This window comes from Vipera ursinii, assembly GCF_947247035.1.
Source record: "Vipera ursinii genome assembly, contig: scaffold_421, whole genome shotgun sequence".
Taxonomy (NCBI): Eukaryota; Metazoa; Chordata; class Lepidosauria; order Squamata; family Viperidae; genus Vipera; species Vipera ursinii.
In genome coordinates this window covers 1-17,453 of record NW_028148263.1, presented here as the reverse complement: position 1 = coordinate 17,453, position 17,453 = coordinate 1, and the positions used below count along the sequence as shown (strand labels likewise).

Here is a 17,453-nt window from a genome sequence, read left to right as displayed (position 1 = left end):
ACGTTACAACTGGGACAGGTGATCATAAGCTGTCCCGGTGTGCGTGCGTGCGTGCGTGCGTGTGTGTGTGTGTGTGTGTGTGTGTGTGTGTGTGCTGGAGCAGCTGCTAAGGGGGTCCAGCATGTGCCCCCCACACCCTGCCCCACAGCCCACGGCTTTTGCTTCCGCGATGCATCGGAGGTGCCCGCCCTCGAAACCCGCGCGGACGCCTGCTAGATTTCGTAATGATTGCTAATGTCTTAAGCGCCTTTTGGAGAGGATTAAATAAATCCAGGAAGGTTAAATCCTTATTATTCCCATTAACATGACAATTTTCAAATATTTACTTGCGGAGGAAGCAGCTTCCTCGCAACATAATTAAAGCCGAACCGCGGCCGGTTATTAAACGCGAACAAGCCAGAATCAAAACTGGGGGAGGGAGCAGGTGGAGTAGGGCGATGTGCAAGGAGGTGTTTGGACGGAGGAGGTCCCACCTCGGAGGGCTTCCCGACTCTAACGGGGTTTGCACTGGGGTTCTGCAATCAAGCCTCCCTGTTCAGGTGAAGTCTAACTCTGTGGCTGAGATGAGAGGGGAGCTCAGGAAGGCCAGAGGCAGGCAGGAAGTTCAAAATTGCTGATTGGGGGATTCTGGGAGTTGAAGCCCACCCGTCTTAAAGCTTGCTGGCTGAGGGATTCTGGGAATGGAAGTCCACCCGTCTTAAAGCATGATGGCTGAGGGATTCTGGGAGTTGAAGTCCACCCACCTTAAAGCACACTGGCTGAGGGATTCTGGGAGTTGAAGTCCACCCATCTTAAGGCTTGCTGGCTGAAGGATTCTGGGAGTTGAAGTCCACCCGTCTTAACGCACGCTGGCTGAGGGATTCTGGGAGTTGAAGTCCACCCACCTTAAAGCACACTGGCTGAGGGATTCTGGGAGTTGAAGTCCACCCATCTTAAGGCTTGCTGGCTGAAGGATTCTGGGAGTTGAAGTCCACCCGTCTTAACGCACGCTGGCTGGGGAATTTTGGGAGTTGAAGTCCACCCTGTTATTCACTCAGCCTGTCAAGGTGATGTACAGAATGCTCCCTGCCCATTTTCCCCCCGAACAACCTTGCAAGGTAGGCCGGAAGGACGACAAGCGACTGGCCCAAAGTCACCCAAGTGAGCCTCTATGATGTTCAAAGGTGAACTCATCCTCCTTGGTAAAATACCTGGCTGGGCTTCATCAAAGAAGACGTTTCCTGGAATGGTCACCTCAGAAGCTGGACTCTCCAGTGGAAATGTTGAAGGTATTGGATCTCCTAGGGTTGGACTAGACCAGGGCTTTTCCACCAGTGGTACGGGTACCACCTGTGGTACATTGGCACCTGGCAGGTGGTACGTGACCATCCTAGAAAAGTGGTAGCAGGGGAGGGGAACGAGCTGAACCGGTGGCAGCACCGCACAGGCCTGAGCGAGAGACGGCTGGAGCTGCAGGGCTGTCGGGGCTCAGCGGAAGCGCCAGGATCAGCGCCAGGATCCAGCTGGAGCTCGGCACTGATCCTGGCGCTTCTGCTGAGCCCAGAAGAAGCGCCAGGATCAGCTGGAATGTTGCAGCATCTCCAGGGTCTTGTGATTTGCATTCAGATGCTTGGCAACTGATTCCTATTTATGACGGTCACAGTGTCCCAGGGTCATGTGAAGGGACCCAAACCTGCTGCAACCACCCAGCGGGGGGGGGAATAAAAACCAAACACCCCCCACCCCACCCCTGCTGCCAATCTTCAACAGAAATGCTCACCACCATGAAAACCTCGGACAGGAGGAAGAGCGCCACCGGGCGGGCAGGCAGGTGTCTTGCTCGGCTGTGGCTTGGGGGCACTTTTTCAGTGCCATTGTAACTTCGAACAGTCACGAAGCGAACTGTTGTAAGTCGAGGACTACCTGTACTTCATCACTTCTTTCTATCTTTCTTTCTTTCTTTCTTTCTTTCTTTCTTTCTTTCTTTCTTTCTTTCTTTCTTTCTTTCTTTCTTTCTTTCTTTTTTTTTCTTTCTTCTTTCTTTCTTTCTTTCTTTCTTTCTTTCTTTCTTTCTCTTTCTTTCTTTCTTTCTTTCTTGTCATCAAGTTTTTGACCCCTTGCTAGGCGACCGATGGCACTCGGATGTTGCCATATCCTAAAAGTGGTATAACGGGCGAAAAGGTTGAAAAGGCCTGGACTAGAAGACCTCCGAGGTTCCTTCCAGCTCTGTTATGCTATTCTATTATATTCTTTGACCATCTGTGTCAGGGGTGGCTGGCTGAGGAATTCTGGGAGTTGAAGTCCACAAGTCCTAAAGGGGCCAAGTTTGAAGACCTCTGATCTGTGTGGAGGGTTGTAGTGGTCCCCCAAGGTGCTGGAGCTGGTGGAAATGTTGGATGATCCAAATGTAGGAAGGTCCAGGTCCAAGAAATCTCCTCATCCAGGGATGAAGTGATTCGCTTAAAGACGAAAAAAGGCCATAAAGTCCGCCATGACTACAAGGGCTTTGCTTAACCATGGAAATTCCGGCCCTGACTGTGGTCATAAGTTGAGCTGCAAAACATCTGGGGCCACCTGGAAATCAAAGGTCCCCCTGGAGTATTTAGCAGCCCGAATCGACTGAGAACATTTTCAGCTTCTCAAGAACCAGGATGCAAATTCTACAAGGACTCAGGTCCACCCTGATGTCAATATTTGGGGTTCCCCGCCGACCCCCAAAGTCCAAAAGCGGAATATTTCTTGGAGATCTTAACGGAACGGAATAACATCGCTTGAAGGTCATCTAGTCCAACCCGCTGCTCCAGCAGGAAGCTCTCTAGCATTTCAGACAAATAGCTGTCCAATCTCTTCTTAAAAGCCTCCAGCGATGGAGCATCTACCGCTTCTAGTGGCAAGCCGTTCCGCTGGTTCATCGTCCTCACCGTGAGGAAGTTTCTCCTGAATTCCAGGTTGCTTCTCTCCTTGATCGGTCTCCATCCGTTGCTTCTTGTCCTCCTTCGGCCGCTTCGGAGAAGAGCTTGACTCCCTCTTCTTCGGGGCAGCCCCTGAGATACTGGAAGACTGCTATCCTGTCCCCCTCCCCGCCTCATCCTTCTTTGCATTCAACTAGACCAGGGGTCGGCAACCTCGGCTCTTTTATGACTCGTGGACTTCAACTCCCAGAATTCCTGAGCCAGCTGGCTCAGGAATTCTGGGAGTTGAAGTCCACGAGTCATAAAAGAGCCGAGGTTGCCGACCCCTGAACTAGACCTACCCAGTTCCTGCAATCATACGGTTTATCCTCCAGTCCCCCAGTCATCTTTATGGCTCTTCTCTGCACTCTTTCTAGAGTCTCAACATCTTTTTTTTATCATCTGGGTGATCAAAACCGGGCGCGACATTCCAAACGTGGTTTGATGATGGCTTGAACGTCTGATAGGCTGGAACGTCTCATCTCCGTGTAGATCATCAGAAAGGAAACCTTGGCCCTTTATGACAAACCCCCTTCTAATTAACATTCGACTTCTGTCGAATCTGGCCCTGGCGAGTATCTTAATCCAGGGACACACTCCAAAAGCTGGTTTCTTTGGATACCTTTCAAAGCATCTCCAGACTTTCACTTAGTAGAGCAGGGAGAGGAAAAGAAAATTGACTCCGGGCCCTTCTAGCCGCCACAAGGCGTCTTTGATGTGTTTCAGGACAAAGGCTATTAAAATAGGATTAAGACATGAGTGGGTTGGAAATATACACAAAACGGAGGGGAGGAATTTAAAAAAAAAAGAGCAGAAAATGCGTCGCAAGAGCACGATTCTGAATTGTGGGGCTCTGTTGCCATCTGGTGGCCACTCTGCACAACAGCAGCCACATAACTGACATATTTACGGATCAAGTTAACTGGGACCAGAATTTCTATTATTAAACCCCCCCCCCCAAAAAAAAATTGTTAACCTAAGTCGCTCAAGCCAGCTTAAGGATCTTTTCTGCCACCGTTGTTAACTCAACAACAAGGTGGTCATTAAGCAGATCTGACTAACCTCTATTGACTCTTGGAAACCGACGGTTGCCGAGAGCCCAACTTCTTCTGATCACCTGACCGGCTGGGACGGTCATAAGTCACAAGCGCACAAATAAATACGAAAATGTTTTATAGGTGGCATTTAGATCCTAAAAAACTAGCAAGTATGTATCCGAACTGCCAGCCTAAATGTTGGAGGTGTGGCGGTGAAGATGCAACGTATTTTCACATATGGTGGACCTGTAAAAAGGTTAAAGCATTTTTGGATTAGAATCTGGTGGAACATGCAAAAGATATTTAAGAAAAGGATAAAGTTTTGTCCGCAATTGTTTTTACTGGGCATTACTACTGATACTACTGTCGTGGACACTAAGCTGATGTTGAATTTAATTACGGCAGCGAGACTTTTAGTAGGGCAATATTGGAAGAAGGAAGAACTGCCGACTATAGAAGAATGGACTTTAAAAGTTTCCAACCTGGCGGAAATGGCAAAGATCTCAGCGTATTTGAAAGACCATTCGCAACAGAGATATATTGTGGAGTGGAAAAAATGGATTGATTACATCCAGAATAAATATGGGACTAAAAAGTTTCACTTAGCATTTGAATAAGTATTGATGTGATATTTATATTGCTTGTAGTCATTTTATAAGAGTTAAAGTGCGATAGACTTAATAGCTTATGGTTGTTTGCATATGGTAGATTATGATTGTTGTTACTTTTATACCTTGTATTTAGCTCCGGGAAGTCGGGGAGGGGGGAAGGGGAGGGAGGGAGGTGTTGGGGTGGGTTGGGAAGAGGGGAGGGGGTTGGGAGGGGTTTTGTTTTGTTTTGTTAAAAATAAAAAGTATTGTAAAACTTTTCAATAAAAAAAACACAAATAAATACTATTTTTTTAAAAATAAAAATAAAAAACTTTTCAGAGGTTTTAGAGAAATCGAAGAAACAGGAGGCAGGCAGGCACTGGATTAGAAGCGGGGAAACTCATCCCCAATTTGCAGGGAGTCCTTAACTTACAACAATTCATTTAGCGACCGTACAAAGTCACAACGGCGCTGAAATGACCGGTGACCGTTTTTCACACTTAACGGCTATTTTTGCAGCATCCCCCACCCCCCAGGGTTACTAACTGAACCGCAGTGATTCACTTAACAACTCTGGCAAAAAAGAAAAAGGGGGAAGGGAGTCGTCGAAAGAGGCAAAACTCACTTAACAACTGACTCGCTTCGCGACGGGAAATCTGAGGCTCCTCTGTGGTCGTAAGCGGAGGACCACCACGCCGTGATGCAAAGCCCGGGAATCTCATCCCTACAACTGCAAAAAAAAAAAAAAAAAACCACCTCCCCGAGTGTACCTTATCCTCTCAAGCAGTCAAATAATAATAATAATAATAATAATAATAATAATAATAATAATAATAATAATAATAATAATAAAGTTGGGAGGGACCTTGGAGGTCATCTAGTCCAACCCCCCTCAGAATTACACACGCCAACACATCGGACGGCCCGCATCCCACCCCTACCCTGAGCATGAGACGCGAGCGACATTGCCTCTCATCCCCCGCGTCATCTCCCAAAACGACAAGACTTAGGATTTCAGTTTTTAAAAAATTATTTATTATCATCATCCTCATCATTATTATTTTTTTTTTCTTTTTAAAAAGGACCTAAAGCGTTCAGAGGACCGGGTTTTTTGTTTTTTGTTTTCCCAAGTGGTCTTCTTCGTGCGGAGAAACGCAGGCGTCTCTGTGGAAATATACGTAGCCGAAGTTGTCTAAGGCAGTTGGCGAGGGGAGGAGGGGGTTTGTCTCCAAACTTGGCAACTTTCAAGACTTGTAGACTTCAACACCCAGAATTCCCCAGCCAGCCATCATGGCTGGCTGGGGAATTCTGGGTGTTGAAGTCCACAAGTCTTAAAAGTTGCCAAGTTTGGAGACACCCTCCACCCACCCACCCCCGGTCTAAAGAAATAGCAAAAACAGAGCTTGGGAGGGGGGAGCGGGGGGGGGAACGGGAAGAGATAGAGGGCTAGAAGTTTCCGATTGGGGGACGGATTTGAAATATTTCACACCCCAATAAGTCGATAGAACCTTCTAGCGACGCAGTGGCATCCCCACACGTGGGGAGTGAAAAAGAAAAAAAAAAACACTTGGCAGAGGAATGCCAGCATCCGCAAGGCAACAGCGGGCTACCCAGAGGTCATCAGTGCGTCTCAAAGGAGAGAAGGGGGGGCTTCCCAACCGGGGTGGGTGGGCGGGCCCTGTTCTTGGACTCGGGAGCAATTGGTCCCAGGAGACCGGAAGGGGCTATGGAAAAGGCTTCGAGGGGGAGAAGGCACCTACTCGGTGTTTGGACGTGTTCCTAGATTGTGGGAATTAGGCTGGGCGTTTAGCCCCGCCCTCTCGGGTCCAGAGAGGGGGGGGGTTCCCCGAAAGTTCACAGGGTCCAGGATCTGACTGGTGGCTTGGTCCACCCCAGCACTAGGGCCCAGCGCCCTTCCTGAGAGCAAAAAGATGCATTTTTATTCATGGATCCAGAAGGAAGGCTGAGATATGGAGCACTTGTGAAGGCGGGCAGTCCTCGGCTTAACAACCGTTCGTTTAGCGACCGTCTGAAATTACAACGGCACTGGGGGAAAAAAGGGACTTAGGACCGTTTTTTCACACTCCACGCCCGTTGCAGCGTCAAAATTCAGGGTCAAAATTCAGACGCTTGGCAACCGGCTCGTGTTTACAACGGTCACCGTGTCCCGGGGTGTGTGTCACGTGATCCCCTTTTGCGACGGTCCGACACGCAAAGTCAACGGAGGAAGCCAGATTCCCTTGACGTAACGTGTTACTAACTTAACAACTGCAGGGATTCGTTTAGCGATTTGGGCAAGGGAGGCCACAAAATGAGGCAAAACCCGCTTAACGACGACGTCGCTTAGCAGCAGAAACGTTGGGCTCAACTGTGGCCGTAAGTCAAGGACTCCCTGTAAACGCATCTCTCCCTCTGTCCCGTCTGAAATCAGAAATTATGTTGGCTTTTCTAATCAAGGCTGGTGAACACCGGACTCGAAATAATTTCAATCCCAGTCTGGTGTTTCCTGTAGGCCCATCAGAAGATCAGAGTGGGAGATGACCATCATCAGGGACCCACCAAGTAAGGTGGACACGTAGAACGTGGCAATATCTCCACGTGGGAGAGGATGGACAGGAACGGGATGCTGGGTGGACTTCCAAGACTTGGCCTACCATTTGTGATGTTCTTGGCCCTGGGTGATGGGATGGAGTGGGAGAGGATGGACAGGAACAGGATGATGGGTGAACTTCAAGACTTGGCCTACCATTTGTGATATTCTTGGCCCTGGGTGATGGGATGGAGTGGGAGAGGATGGACAGGAAAAGGATGATGGGTGGACTTCAAGACTTGGCCTACCATCTGTGATGTTCTTGGCCCTGGGTGGTGGGACGGAACTGGAGAGGATGGACAGGAACGGGATGCTGGGTGGACTTCCAAGACTCGGTCCACCATCTATGTGATGTTCTTGGCCCTGGGTGGTGGGATGGAGCAGGAGAGGATAGACAAGAACGGGATGCGGGTAGACTTCCAAGACTCGGTCCACCATCTCTGTGATGTTCTTGGCCCTGGGTGGTGGGATGGAGCGGGAGAGGATGGACAGGAACAGGATGATGGGTGGACTTCAAGACTTGGCCTACCATCTGTGATGTTCTTGGCCCTGGGTGGTGGGACGGAACTGGAGAGGATGGACAGGAACGGGATGCTGGGTGGACTTCCAAGACTCGGTCCACCATCTATGTGATGTTCTTGGCCCTGGGTGGTGGGATGGAGCGGGAGAGGATGGAGAGGAACAGGATGATGGGTGGACTTCAAGACTTGGCCTACCATTTGTGATGTTCTTGGCCCTGGGTGGTGGGACGGAGCAGGAGAGGATGGACAGGGAACAGGATAATGGGTGGACTTCCAAGACTCGGTCCACCATCTCTGTGATGTTCTTGGCCCTGGGTGGTGGGATGGAGTGGGAGAAGATGGACAGGAACGGGATGATGGGTGGACTTCCAAGACTCGGTCCACCATCTCTGTGATATTCCTGGCCCTGGGTGGTGGGATGGAGTGGCAGAGGATGGACAGGAACAGGATGCTGGGTGGACTTCAAGGCTAGGTCCACCTAGTAGTAATCCCATAGTCAACAATAATCCCATTGTTGGTCAACAAGGCCTTAAATGGTTCGGGAAAGTTGTCTCCCCTGTGCTGCTGTTCTGCTGACCTTCAGCCCTCAAAGCAAAAATGGGACCCCCCCAAGGTCAGATCTTCTTGGGAGGGGGCTTCCTCCCTCTGATCTCACTTTTAAAGCACTGCCAACCATGTGGAATACAGTAGCTTTGACTGTGGTGGGCTTTGTGTTGATGCTCTGCAGAGCGCCTTCCTGAACTTTGTCCCTATGGATGTGTGGGGTAGAAATGCCCATCCATCACAACTGGAGGGAGGGGAGTTGAAGGACACCATGTCTCCTGTACCCAGTGAGACCTTGGGCCTCCCAACTTCCAAGGAACCAAGAGGTTGGCCAAGGATCATCTGCACCCTTCCAGGCAATCAAGACATTTCCCAAGGCCCTTCCCATTTTCTGGAACCATGGGAGGTGTGCTGAGACAGCCTTCTTCTCGGGATGGAAGAACCAGGTGTCAACAAGGACTCGAGCCGAGCTCACTAACCCCTTGGACTTTAACATCCTCTTTCCCAAGCTGGTCTCTTCCAGACAATCTAGGTTTGACTCGTGTTCCAAACAGAGGTTGGGCGCTCAGCCCAACTTCCTGGAAGGATGTCCCCGGTGCCTAAAGCTGGTTTCATCTCAGGCTTGGCTCCGTCGTACGTCTGGAAAACTGGCGTATCAACCTGTAAACCAGTGACGCCAACTCAGGGAGCGGGTCTACCCAACCGAAACGATGGTCAGGGAGACGACGTCTCATCACGTTGTGCAAAATAAGGAGGTAGGTCAGGATATCTTCACATCCGCAAAGCTTCTGTGGTTGGATGAGTTGAAGCCACGTGTCTCAAGGTTCTCCTACTCTCGACAGCCCCACAAAAGGACCGATGACCACAGCTCTCCTCTCTGCTTCTTCGTTTTTTGGGGGGTGGTTCCATTCCCACCACCACCACCACCCCCTAAAAAAATACCCCCCAAAGTTGAAAAGTTCTCTGGTAACAAAAATCCCTGCGTTGGACCCGCAGTAGTGCAAACGAGGAAGGCGAGGGTGAGCGAGCCTTTTGTCACTTCTTGAAGGGGAAGGAAGCGGCCTGGACTTTTAAGCCTGGGAGGGGTCTAAAGAAAGAAGAAAGGCAACAAAAGAAATTGGTCAGAAGGACCCAGAATATGTATGTATGTATGTATGTATGTATGTATGTGCTGGAACTCCGTTCTGAGTGTTCTATGAGAAAAAAAGCCCTGTATATATGTGTGTGTGTGTGTGTGTGTGTGTGTGTGTGTGTGTGTGTGTGTATGTAAATTTTTTGGATTACTAACAATCCAAACATTTACAGAAATATGAGCTGTCACTGTGTGACTACAGCCTGTTGATGGCCTTGGGTTAGGCTGAAACAGGAAATAAGATTTGCCCCGTGTTTGAGGCCTAGCAAGGTATATAAAATGGTTAACATGGTGGGCAACCAAGGGATCCGGTTTGCTCCAATGGTCAAAGCGTGAGGCTAGAAACTAGGAGAATGTGAGTTATAGTTCTGCTTTAGGCATAAAAGCCAGCTGGGTGACTGTGAGCCAATCACCAGGAGACAGTAAGTTCTAGTTCTACCTTAAGCATGAAAGCTGGCTGAGTGACTTTGGGCCAATCACGAGGAGACGGTGAGTTCTAGTTCTACCTTAGGCATGAAAGTCAGCTGAGTGACTTTGGGCCAATCACCAGGAGACGGTGAGTTGTAGTTCTACAGAAAGGCATGAAAGCCAGACACTTTGGACACCGAGAGATGGGTGAGTTCTAGTTTTGCCTAAGACATGAAAGCCAGCTGGGTGACTTTGGTCCAATTACCAGGAGACGGTGAGTTCTAGTCCTGATTTGGGGATGAAAGTTACCTGGGTGACTTTGGGCCAATCACTGGGAGGCTGTGAGTTCTAGTCCCACCTTAGGCATGAAAGTTAGCTGGGTGACTTTGAGCCAATCACCGAGAGGCTGTGAGTTCTAGTCCTGACTTAGGTTTGAAAGCTGGCTGGGTGACTTTGGGCCAATTAGCCGGAGATGGTGAGTTCTAGTCCTTTTTGCCCTTTGACTTGGATTTTAGTTCCTCGCCCCCTTTTCGGATCCCGAAGGGGGCGTCATCTTTCACGGCCAACTTACTTGAGAGGTTTGGAGAGATGGTTGAAGGCCCCGGTGCCTGCTGGCTTGGAGTTGCTCGGAGGGACCATGACCAGCAAGGCTGGACTCGGGGCTGAGGCCACGTCTTTTGCCAGAAGAGTCTTGGGGAGGGGTCTATGAGGTGGTCTCCGCTGTGGGTTGACCTGCCAAGAGGGGAAAAAACGGCACAAAAAGAAGAGTCGGTCGAACCGAATTTGGAGCCGGTTGGATTCTACCCCTCAAACTTTGCTTGCGAATGGCTGCATTTGGCCACCGGGACTTCCAACCTGGTTTGTTGAACAAGCCATAATCAAGGTAGGGGGCTACGTTGTGTGGGAAGTCATCCCCCCCCCAGAGAAGGAAATATTAAAGAGGCAGAAACGCATGCCCAGTTTTTTTTCTTCATAGCCCCAAGTCTCCCTCCCCCCAAGCAGAAACCAGCTCTGTAGAAATGCAGATGTGATCATCCATTCAGGAAGGTTGGAGGCCCCCAGCTAGAAGATTGAGAAGACAAAGACGCCTAAAATCTACGTATCCCACCCAAACTCTAAGACAGGACACAATAGGGTTAACCCTCAGATGCCAAAGGGCACACTCAGACCCAGGTCAAAGTTCATGCCACAGGAACAACTCCCAACAAAAGGCTCAAGAAGGTATAAAAACCCACTCCCTACATGTGCTCTGTCTCTCTTTTCTTCCTTCTCTGTCTGGCTCTCCTCTTCAATAAACTGCAACCTTCTTCCTAAAGCAGTCGCCATGTTGCTTATTCCCGGCTTGGATTGAACCGCGATGAAGACGTTTCCTTCAACAGTTGCAAGCCAAGGCACACCCACCGTAATTGGCAAAGCGCCACTTCGATCGGTGTTTTGCGGTCCTTGGCTGGTATATACATCCCAACGCCCAGCCAGTACGGGTGAACGTCAAGGTAAATTCCAGGTAGTCCTTGACTTACGACCGCAATTGAGCCCCGGCATTTATGTCGTTAAGTGAGACAATTGTTAAGTGAGTTGGTGCCCCCGTTTTACCAGCTTTCTCGCCACGGTTGTGAAGGGAATCGCTGCGGTTGCTAAGTTAGTCCCAGAGTGGATCTAGCTTCCCAAATTGACTTTGCTTCTCAGAAGGTCGCAAAAGGGGATCACGTGACCCCTGCCACCGTCATAAATCCGAGCCAGCTGCTCTGAATTTTGATCATCTGACCGTGGGGAATGCTACAATGGTCATCGGTGTAAAAAACGGTGGTGGGACACTTTTTCCAATCCCTTTCTCACTTTGGTCACTAAATGAACCATTGTAAGTCGAGGACTACCTGCAGTTTCCAGAAGGTCCCCTTGATCTCCGAATCAAGCCTCTTGGTCCCCCAAAAGAGCAGTGAGGTGTGTGTCAAAACAGGGTTTCCCAATCTTAGCCATTTTGAGCTGGGTGGGCTTCGACTCCCAGAATTCCCTCACCTTCAAGGTAAATTACATCCTGAACATTCCCTCGATCTACTAATCTAGCCTCTCGATCCCTCAAAAGGGCCATAAGGTGTGCCTAAGACAGTGTTCCTCAGCTTCAGCCACTTTTAAGATGGCTGGATTTCAATACCCAGAATTCCCCACGCCCAGCAGGGGAAATATCTGGATACATAACCTGCCAGTAGCAAAATGTAGGTCCCAGAACTAACACACAACACACACACACACACACACACACACACACACACACACACACACACACACACACACCAACTCATTGGGGGAACGGGAGCAGGCAACTCACCGGAGGGGGTCGGACAGGATTGCTTGGAAGAGGCTTCTTCGGAGGGGGCAGTTTGGCAGGACCCCCAAACCCAGCTTTCGGGGGCACGCCGGGCGATACGTGGAATGGCGGTGGCGGAGGCCTGGAAGGTTTGAGGTCTCTCTGGAGGGGGCCCGAGGGGCCACAGCTGGGCCGTAAGGGCCGTACCACATTGATGGGGTGGGGGCCCGTTTGAGGAGGGTTGGGCTTAAGCGAGGAAATGCCTCTTGCTCCCTGCGGAGAGAGAAAAGAAAAGAGGGGATGGTGAGGTTCCCAGGTGGAAATTGCCAGTTGTGAAGGCACCAGGCTACAAACCAGGAGACGGTGAGTTCTAGTTCCACCTTAGGCATGAAGGCCAGCTGGGTGACTCTGGGCCAATCACCAGGAGACGGTGAGTTCTAGTCCCACCTTAGGCATGAAGGCCAGCTGGGTGACTCTGGGCCAATCACCAGGAGACGGTGAGTTCTAGTCCCACCTTAGGCATGAAGGCCAGCTGGGTGACTTTGGGCCAATCACCAGGAGACGGTGAGTTCTAGTTCCACCTTAGGCATGAAGGCCAGCTTGGTGACTGGGCCAATCACCAGGAGACAGTGAGTTCTAGTTCCCCATTAGCCATGAAACCCGGCTGGGTGATTTTGAGCCACTCACCAGGAGACGGTGAATTCTAGTCCTGCCTTAGACACAAAAGGCAACTGGATGACTTTGGGCCAATGACCAGGAGACAGTGAGTTCTAGTCCCGCCTTAGGCATGAAAGCCAGCTGGGTGACTTTGGGCCAGTCACTAGGAGACGCTGAGTTCTAGTCCTGCCTGATGCCTTAACCAGGACACCAAACTGGCTCTCTATCATAATGTTAGGGCACTGCAAAACTATACAGGTAGTCCTCGACCTACGACCATAATTGAAAGCAGGAGTTCAGTTGCTAAGCAAGGAGGTTGTTAAGTGGTTCGTGCTCTATGTTACGATCTTTTTTTTTGTTAAACAATTCACTGCAGTCATTAATTGAATCAGGAGGTCATTGGGCAAATCTGGGCTTCTCCCATTAACTTTGCTTATCGGAAGCCGGCTGGCAAGGTCGCAAAAAGGGGATCATGTGACCTCAAAACGCTGCAACCATCACAAATACTTGCCAAGTGTCCGAATTTTGATCACATGACCAGGGGGATGCTGCAACGGTTGTGAGGAAACTGTTCATAAACTACATTTTCCAGCGCCGTTGTAATTTTGAACGGTCGCTAAACGAGCGGTTGTTAAGACGAGGACTGTCTGTGACTTGGAGCTTCAGGCCGAGGGTTACTTCATTGATTTTTTTTATCACAACTTTCTGAAGGGAATCAATCATTCGAATCCAATCGGGCGTGAAACTATTTAATTGCAAGCCGACTTTAGGCACTCCGACGGTAATTTCCGCTCCGCTGCAAGCAAAAACACACTTGCCAGTTCATGAAAAATATGGCACAACAATTTAAAAAAGAAACGGATGGTTTAGTTCAAAGGAGCGGATCAAACTGACTAACTCTCCAAAAGCAGCGGGATAAATCTGAATTAAGTCAGTGACCCAAACTGAATCGTGGATCGGCTAAAATTACCAATTGCTTTATATTTCAGCTGCCAACTTAAAAGGTTGCGTGTTTGTGTACACAACGCTTTGTCTTTCTCAATGCCTGTCCACACCAGTCCTAAAACGGTAACAAATGAGGGCAGTCCTCGACTTACGACGTTACCACAGCTGTTGCTAAGAGAGAGAGAGAGATGCTTGTTAAGGGAACTTTAGCCCCAACTGACGGCCTTCCTTGCCACCGTTGTTAAGCGAATCAAGGCAGCTGTTTGAGTGAGTGACACGGTCGTTCGGCGAATCTGGCTTCCTCCCGGATTTGGCTGGTCAGGAGGCTGCAAAAGTGGAGGGCGTGACCCCAGGACACTGTGACCGTCATAAAGATGAGTCAGTTTTGATCACAGCACTGGGTGGGGATGCTGCAACAGTCATAAGTGTGACGGTCCTAAATCCCTTTTTTTTCAATGTCGTAAACTTCGAACGGTCACTAAACGAGCTGTTGTCATTCGAGGACTATCTGTAGTGCAGGATTCACAGCGGAAAGATATGAAGGGAGTAACTGTGGCATATAAGAAGCTATATTTACTCTAAGGCAGTGTTTTTCAAGCTTGCCTTACTTGAAGATGCCTAGACTTCAACTCCCAGAATTCCCCAGCCAGCACAGCTGGGGAATTCTGGGAGTTGTAGTCCACACATCTTCAAGCTGCCAAGCTTGAAAAACACTGCTCTAAAGTCCAATTGGGAGAACGCTGGGAGTTGAAGTCCACAAGTCCTCAAAGGGCCAAGTTTGAAGACCCCCGATATAGACTTTAAGAGAAGTGGACTTCAACTCCCAGAATTCCTCAGCCAGCGTGCCTGGCTGAGGAATTCTGGGAGTTGAAATCCACAAGTCCTCAAAGGGCCAAGTTTGAAGACCCCCGATATAGACTTTAAGAGAAGTGGACTTCAACTCCCAGAATTCCTCAGCCAGCGTGCCTGGCTGAGGAATTCTGGGAGTTGAAGTCCACAAGTCCTCAAAGGGCCAAGTTTGAAGACCCCTGACTTGATCGTGTGGAAAGAAAGGTCGTAAAATGGAGCCAAGTCCAATTAAACCACTGTCTGGCTTAGCAACGTGGGGCTCATTCGTGGTCGTAAGTTGAGGACTACCTGTTTGATAATCAGCCTTCAAATGGACCACAAACGTTTGAGCTGGGATGAGTCTGTTTACCTGACCAGTAATGCTGGACTTCACTTTATTAGTGGAGGAAATATCCTGCAAAGTGAAGGCGGAATTAGAATGACCTTGTGTTCTTTTCTGATGAACAATGGCGTCCCTGTCACAAAAAAAAAACACAGAAATAAAGAACAGGTTAAACGAAGCGAGTAATTAAGATATGTATAAGCTAAAAAAATTATTGACACCAAGGCAAAAATGATGTTTTTATTGAACTGATATAATTAGAACTGTACTTGCTTGAATACGAGACCTGAGATTTGCACTCAAGATTTTGCTACTGAACTATTGCTTAACCCAGTCACCACGTTGCTTTTTAAATACTCAAATGTAAAATTGGAAAATTAATAAAATATTATAAAAAAGAAAAAAGAAGCAACCTGGAACTAAGGAGAAACTTCCTGACAGTTAGAACAATTAACCAGTGGAACTACCTGCCTCCAGAAGCGGTGAATGCTCCAACACTGGAAGTATTTAAGAAGAGACTGGACAGCCATTTGTCTGAAATGGCATAGGGTTTCGTGCCTGAGAAAGGGGGTTGGACTAGATGACCTCCAAGGTCCCTATGGACTTGAATATTATTATTATTATTAAAAAAAATTAAACGTTGGGGAAAAAACCAAAGATCGCTTTAAGATCTGCCCCCTGTAATCCTGAATTCAAACTCGGTGTACCGGTAGGGCTACAACTGAGGCCCCAAATTCTTGTTGTTAAGTGAGACGTTTGTTAAATGAGTTCTGCCCCGTTTTACGACCTTTCTCGCCTCGGCTTTTTAAAGGAATCTCTGCGGTGGTTAAAAGCTATCCTGCAGAGATGCTTTCAAGGCGCTGTGGTCTCCCAAGCAGAATGAGAAATATTAGGATATGTATCGACACGACGGCAACCTGACTTCAAAGGCGGGTCTTTTCTCAAAGTAGCCCCCGACTTACGACCAGTCGCCTAACGAATGTTTGAAGTTACGACGGACCTCCCAAAAAGTTACCCACGACCTCGGTCCCAGAGCTACTGTAGATTTTGGGCGCTCGGCAAACAGCTCGAAACGTACAGCTGTTTTGCACTTTCCAGTTTCCAGCCCCCCCAACCCCCCACCCCACCCCCCCAAAAGAGCTCCATAGCAAACCAGGGAAGCACATTATTATTATTATTATTATTATTATTATTATTATTATTATTATTATTATTATTATTATTATTATTTATTAAATTTATATACCGCCCTTCTCCCGAAGGACTCAGGGCGGTGAACAGGGCATATAAATAGAAATACAAAAGTTAAAAAAGATTAAATAATTGTTAAATAATTAACAAACTGCTGCAAAAAAAGCCATTGTAGTTTGCGGCTAGAATGGTAGGTTCAATTATGGCTATGAGTCGGGGACTCATCTGTTCAGGGGTTAGGGCTGTAACTGTGAGCTCAATTACGGCCATAATTTGGGGGCAGAATGAATGTTAATCGAAGACCCTTGCTTTTTTTTTTCCCTACCCCCCCCCCACCCCCACCGAAGCTGCCATCTCTTCCAATGATTTCTCCATTGTCTTCTCTCCGCTGGGATCAATTATTTTTTTCACTTGACAACAAGGAGTTGATGACAGCCAAATGGTGAAATAATTCCGGAGATTATGTCGTACATAATTAAGTTTGCTGCCTTGAATGAAGAGCGTTGGGTTGTTTCCAGCACCCCTCTCTCCTTTGGCTGGGGCTATACCAGACCGCTTTTAAGAGCTAATTCCCACGACTGGATTAGCCATGATTTGACCCTTGGGGAAGGTGAGAATCGGACCAACCCCCCGGGGCGAATCGGGGCCGTGGGGTGAATTTAGGGCTTAATAAAACCGAAAGGGGGGTTCGTCGGCAACTGGGTTAAAGCAGGTTGTGTGGACGAGGGCCACAGGTGAGTTAGGGGTGCCTTTCCACGAAAAAAGAGTCGGGTGCAAGAGTCATCCATGCAGGGAATCTGCGACTAGCAGGGAGGAGGAGAAATCGGGGTGCGCGGCAAGGATTAGGAGAAGAGAGGAGAGGAGAAGGGTTCACACATGGTTAGGGACTGCGCACCTGCAGGTCTTCTGTCTCTTCCTTAAGCCCTTGACCCACTTGTTGAGGAGTGAACCTTCTCGTCTGTAGCAAGTGTAGAGGCCCAGGAGCAGAGAGGGCACCAACAGCAGGAAGATCACCAGCAAAGTGATCAAGATGGCTTCATAATCTGTGAGAGAGTCCGCGGAGAAGGTCACAGCTGCAGACTTCAGTTGTCCACGTAGACTACCATCCATCCATCCATCCATCCTTCCACCCTTATTTCCTTCCTTTGTTCCATCCATCCATCCTTCCATCCATCCATCCTTCCATCCTTATTTCCTTCCTTCCTTTGTTCCTTTGTTCCATCCATCCCTTACGTACATCCATCCATCCTTCCATCTATATCTCCATCCATCCATCCCTTACATCTATCCATCCTTCTTCCATCCATTCATCCTTTAATCCATCCATCCATATTTCCCTCCACTCATCCCTTACATCCATCTATTCTTCCATTTATCCATCCATCTTTATTTCCATCCATTTATCCATCCATCCTTATTTCCTTCCTCCCTTC

General features: G+C 48.7%; 1 protein-coding gene across 1 annotated transcript; it reads right to left on the bottom strand.

Annotated features, from left to right (window-relative positions):
- Positions 1-5,607: 5,607 nt before the first annotated feature.
- LOC310650645 (uncharacterized protein) lies at positions 5,608-17,063 on the bottom strand (the record flags this gene model as incomplete). Its single annotated transcript, XM_083380229.1, has 5 exons — positions 5,608-9,298; positions 10,323-10,483; positions 12,078-12,329; positions 14,857-14,962; positions 16,916-17,063. Coding segments are annotated over 5 exons (719 nt in total), but the record flags the coding sequence as incomplete, so codon positions are not given.
- Between the last annotated feature and the right edge of the window lie 390 nt (positions 17,064-17,453).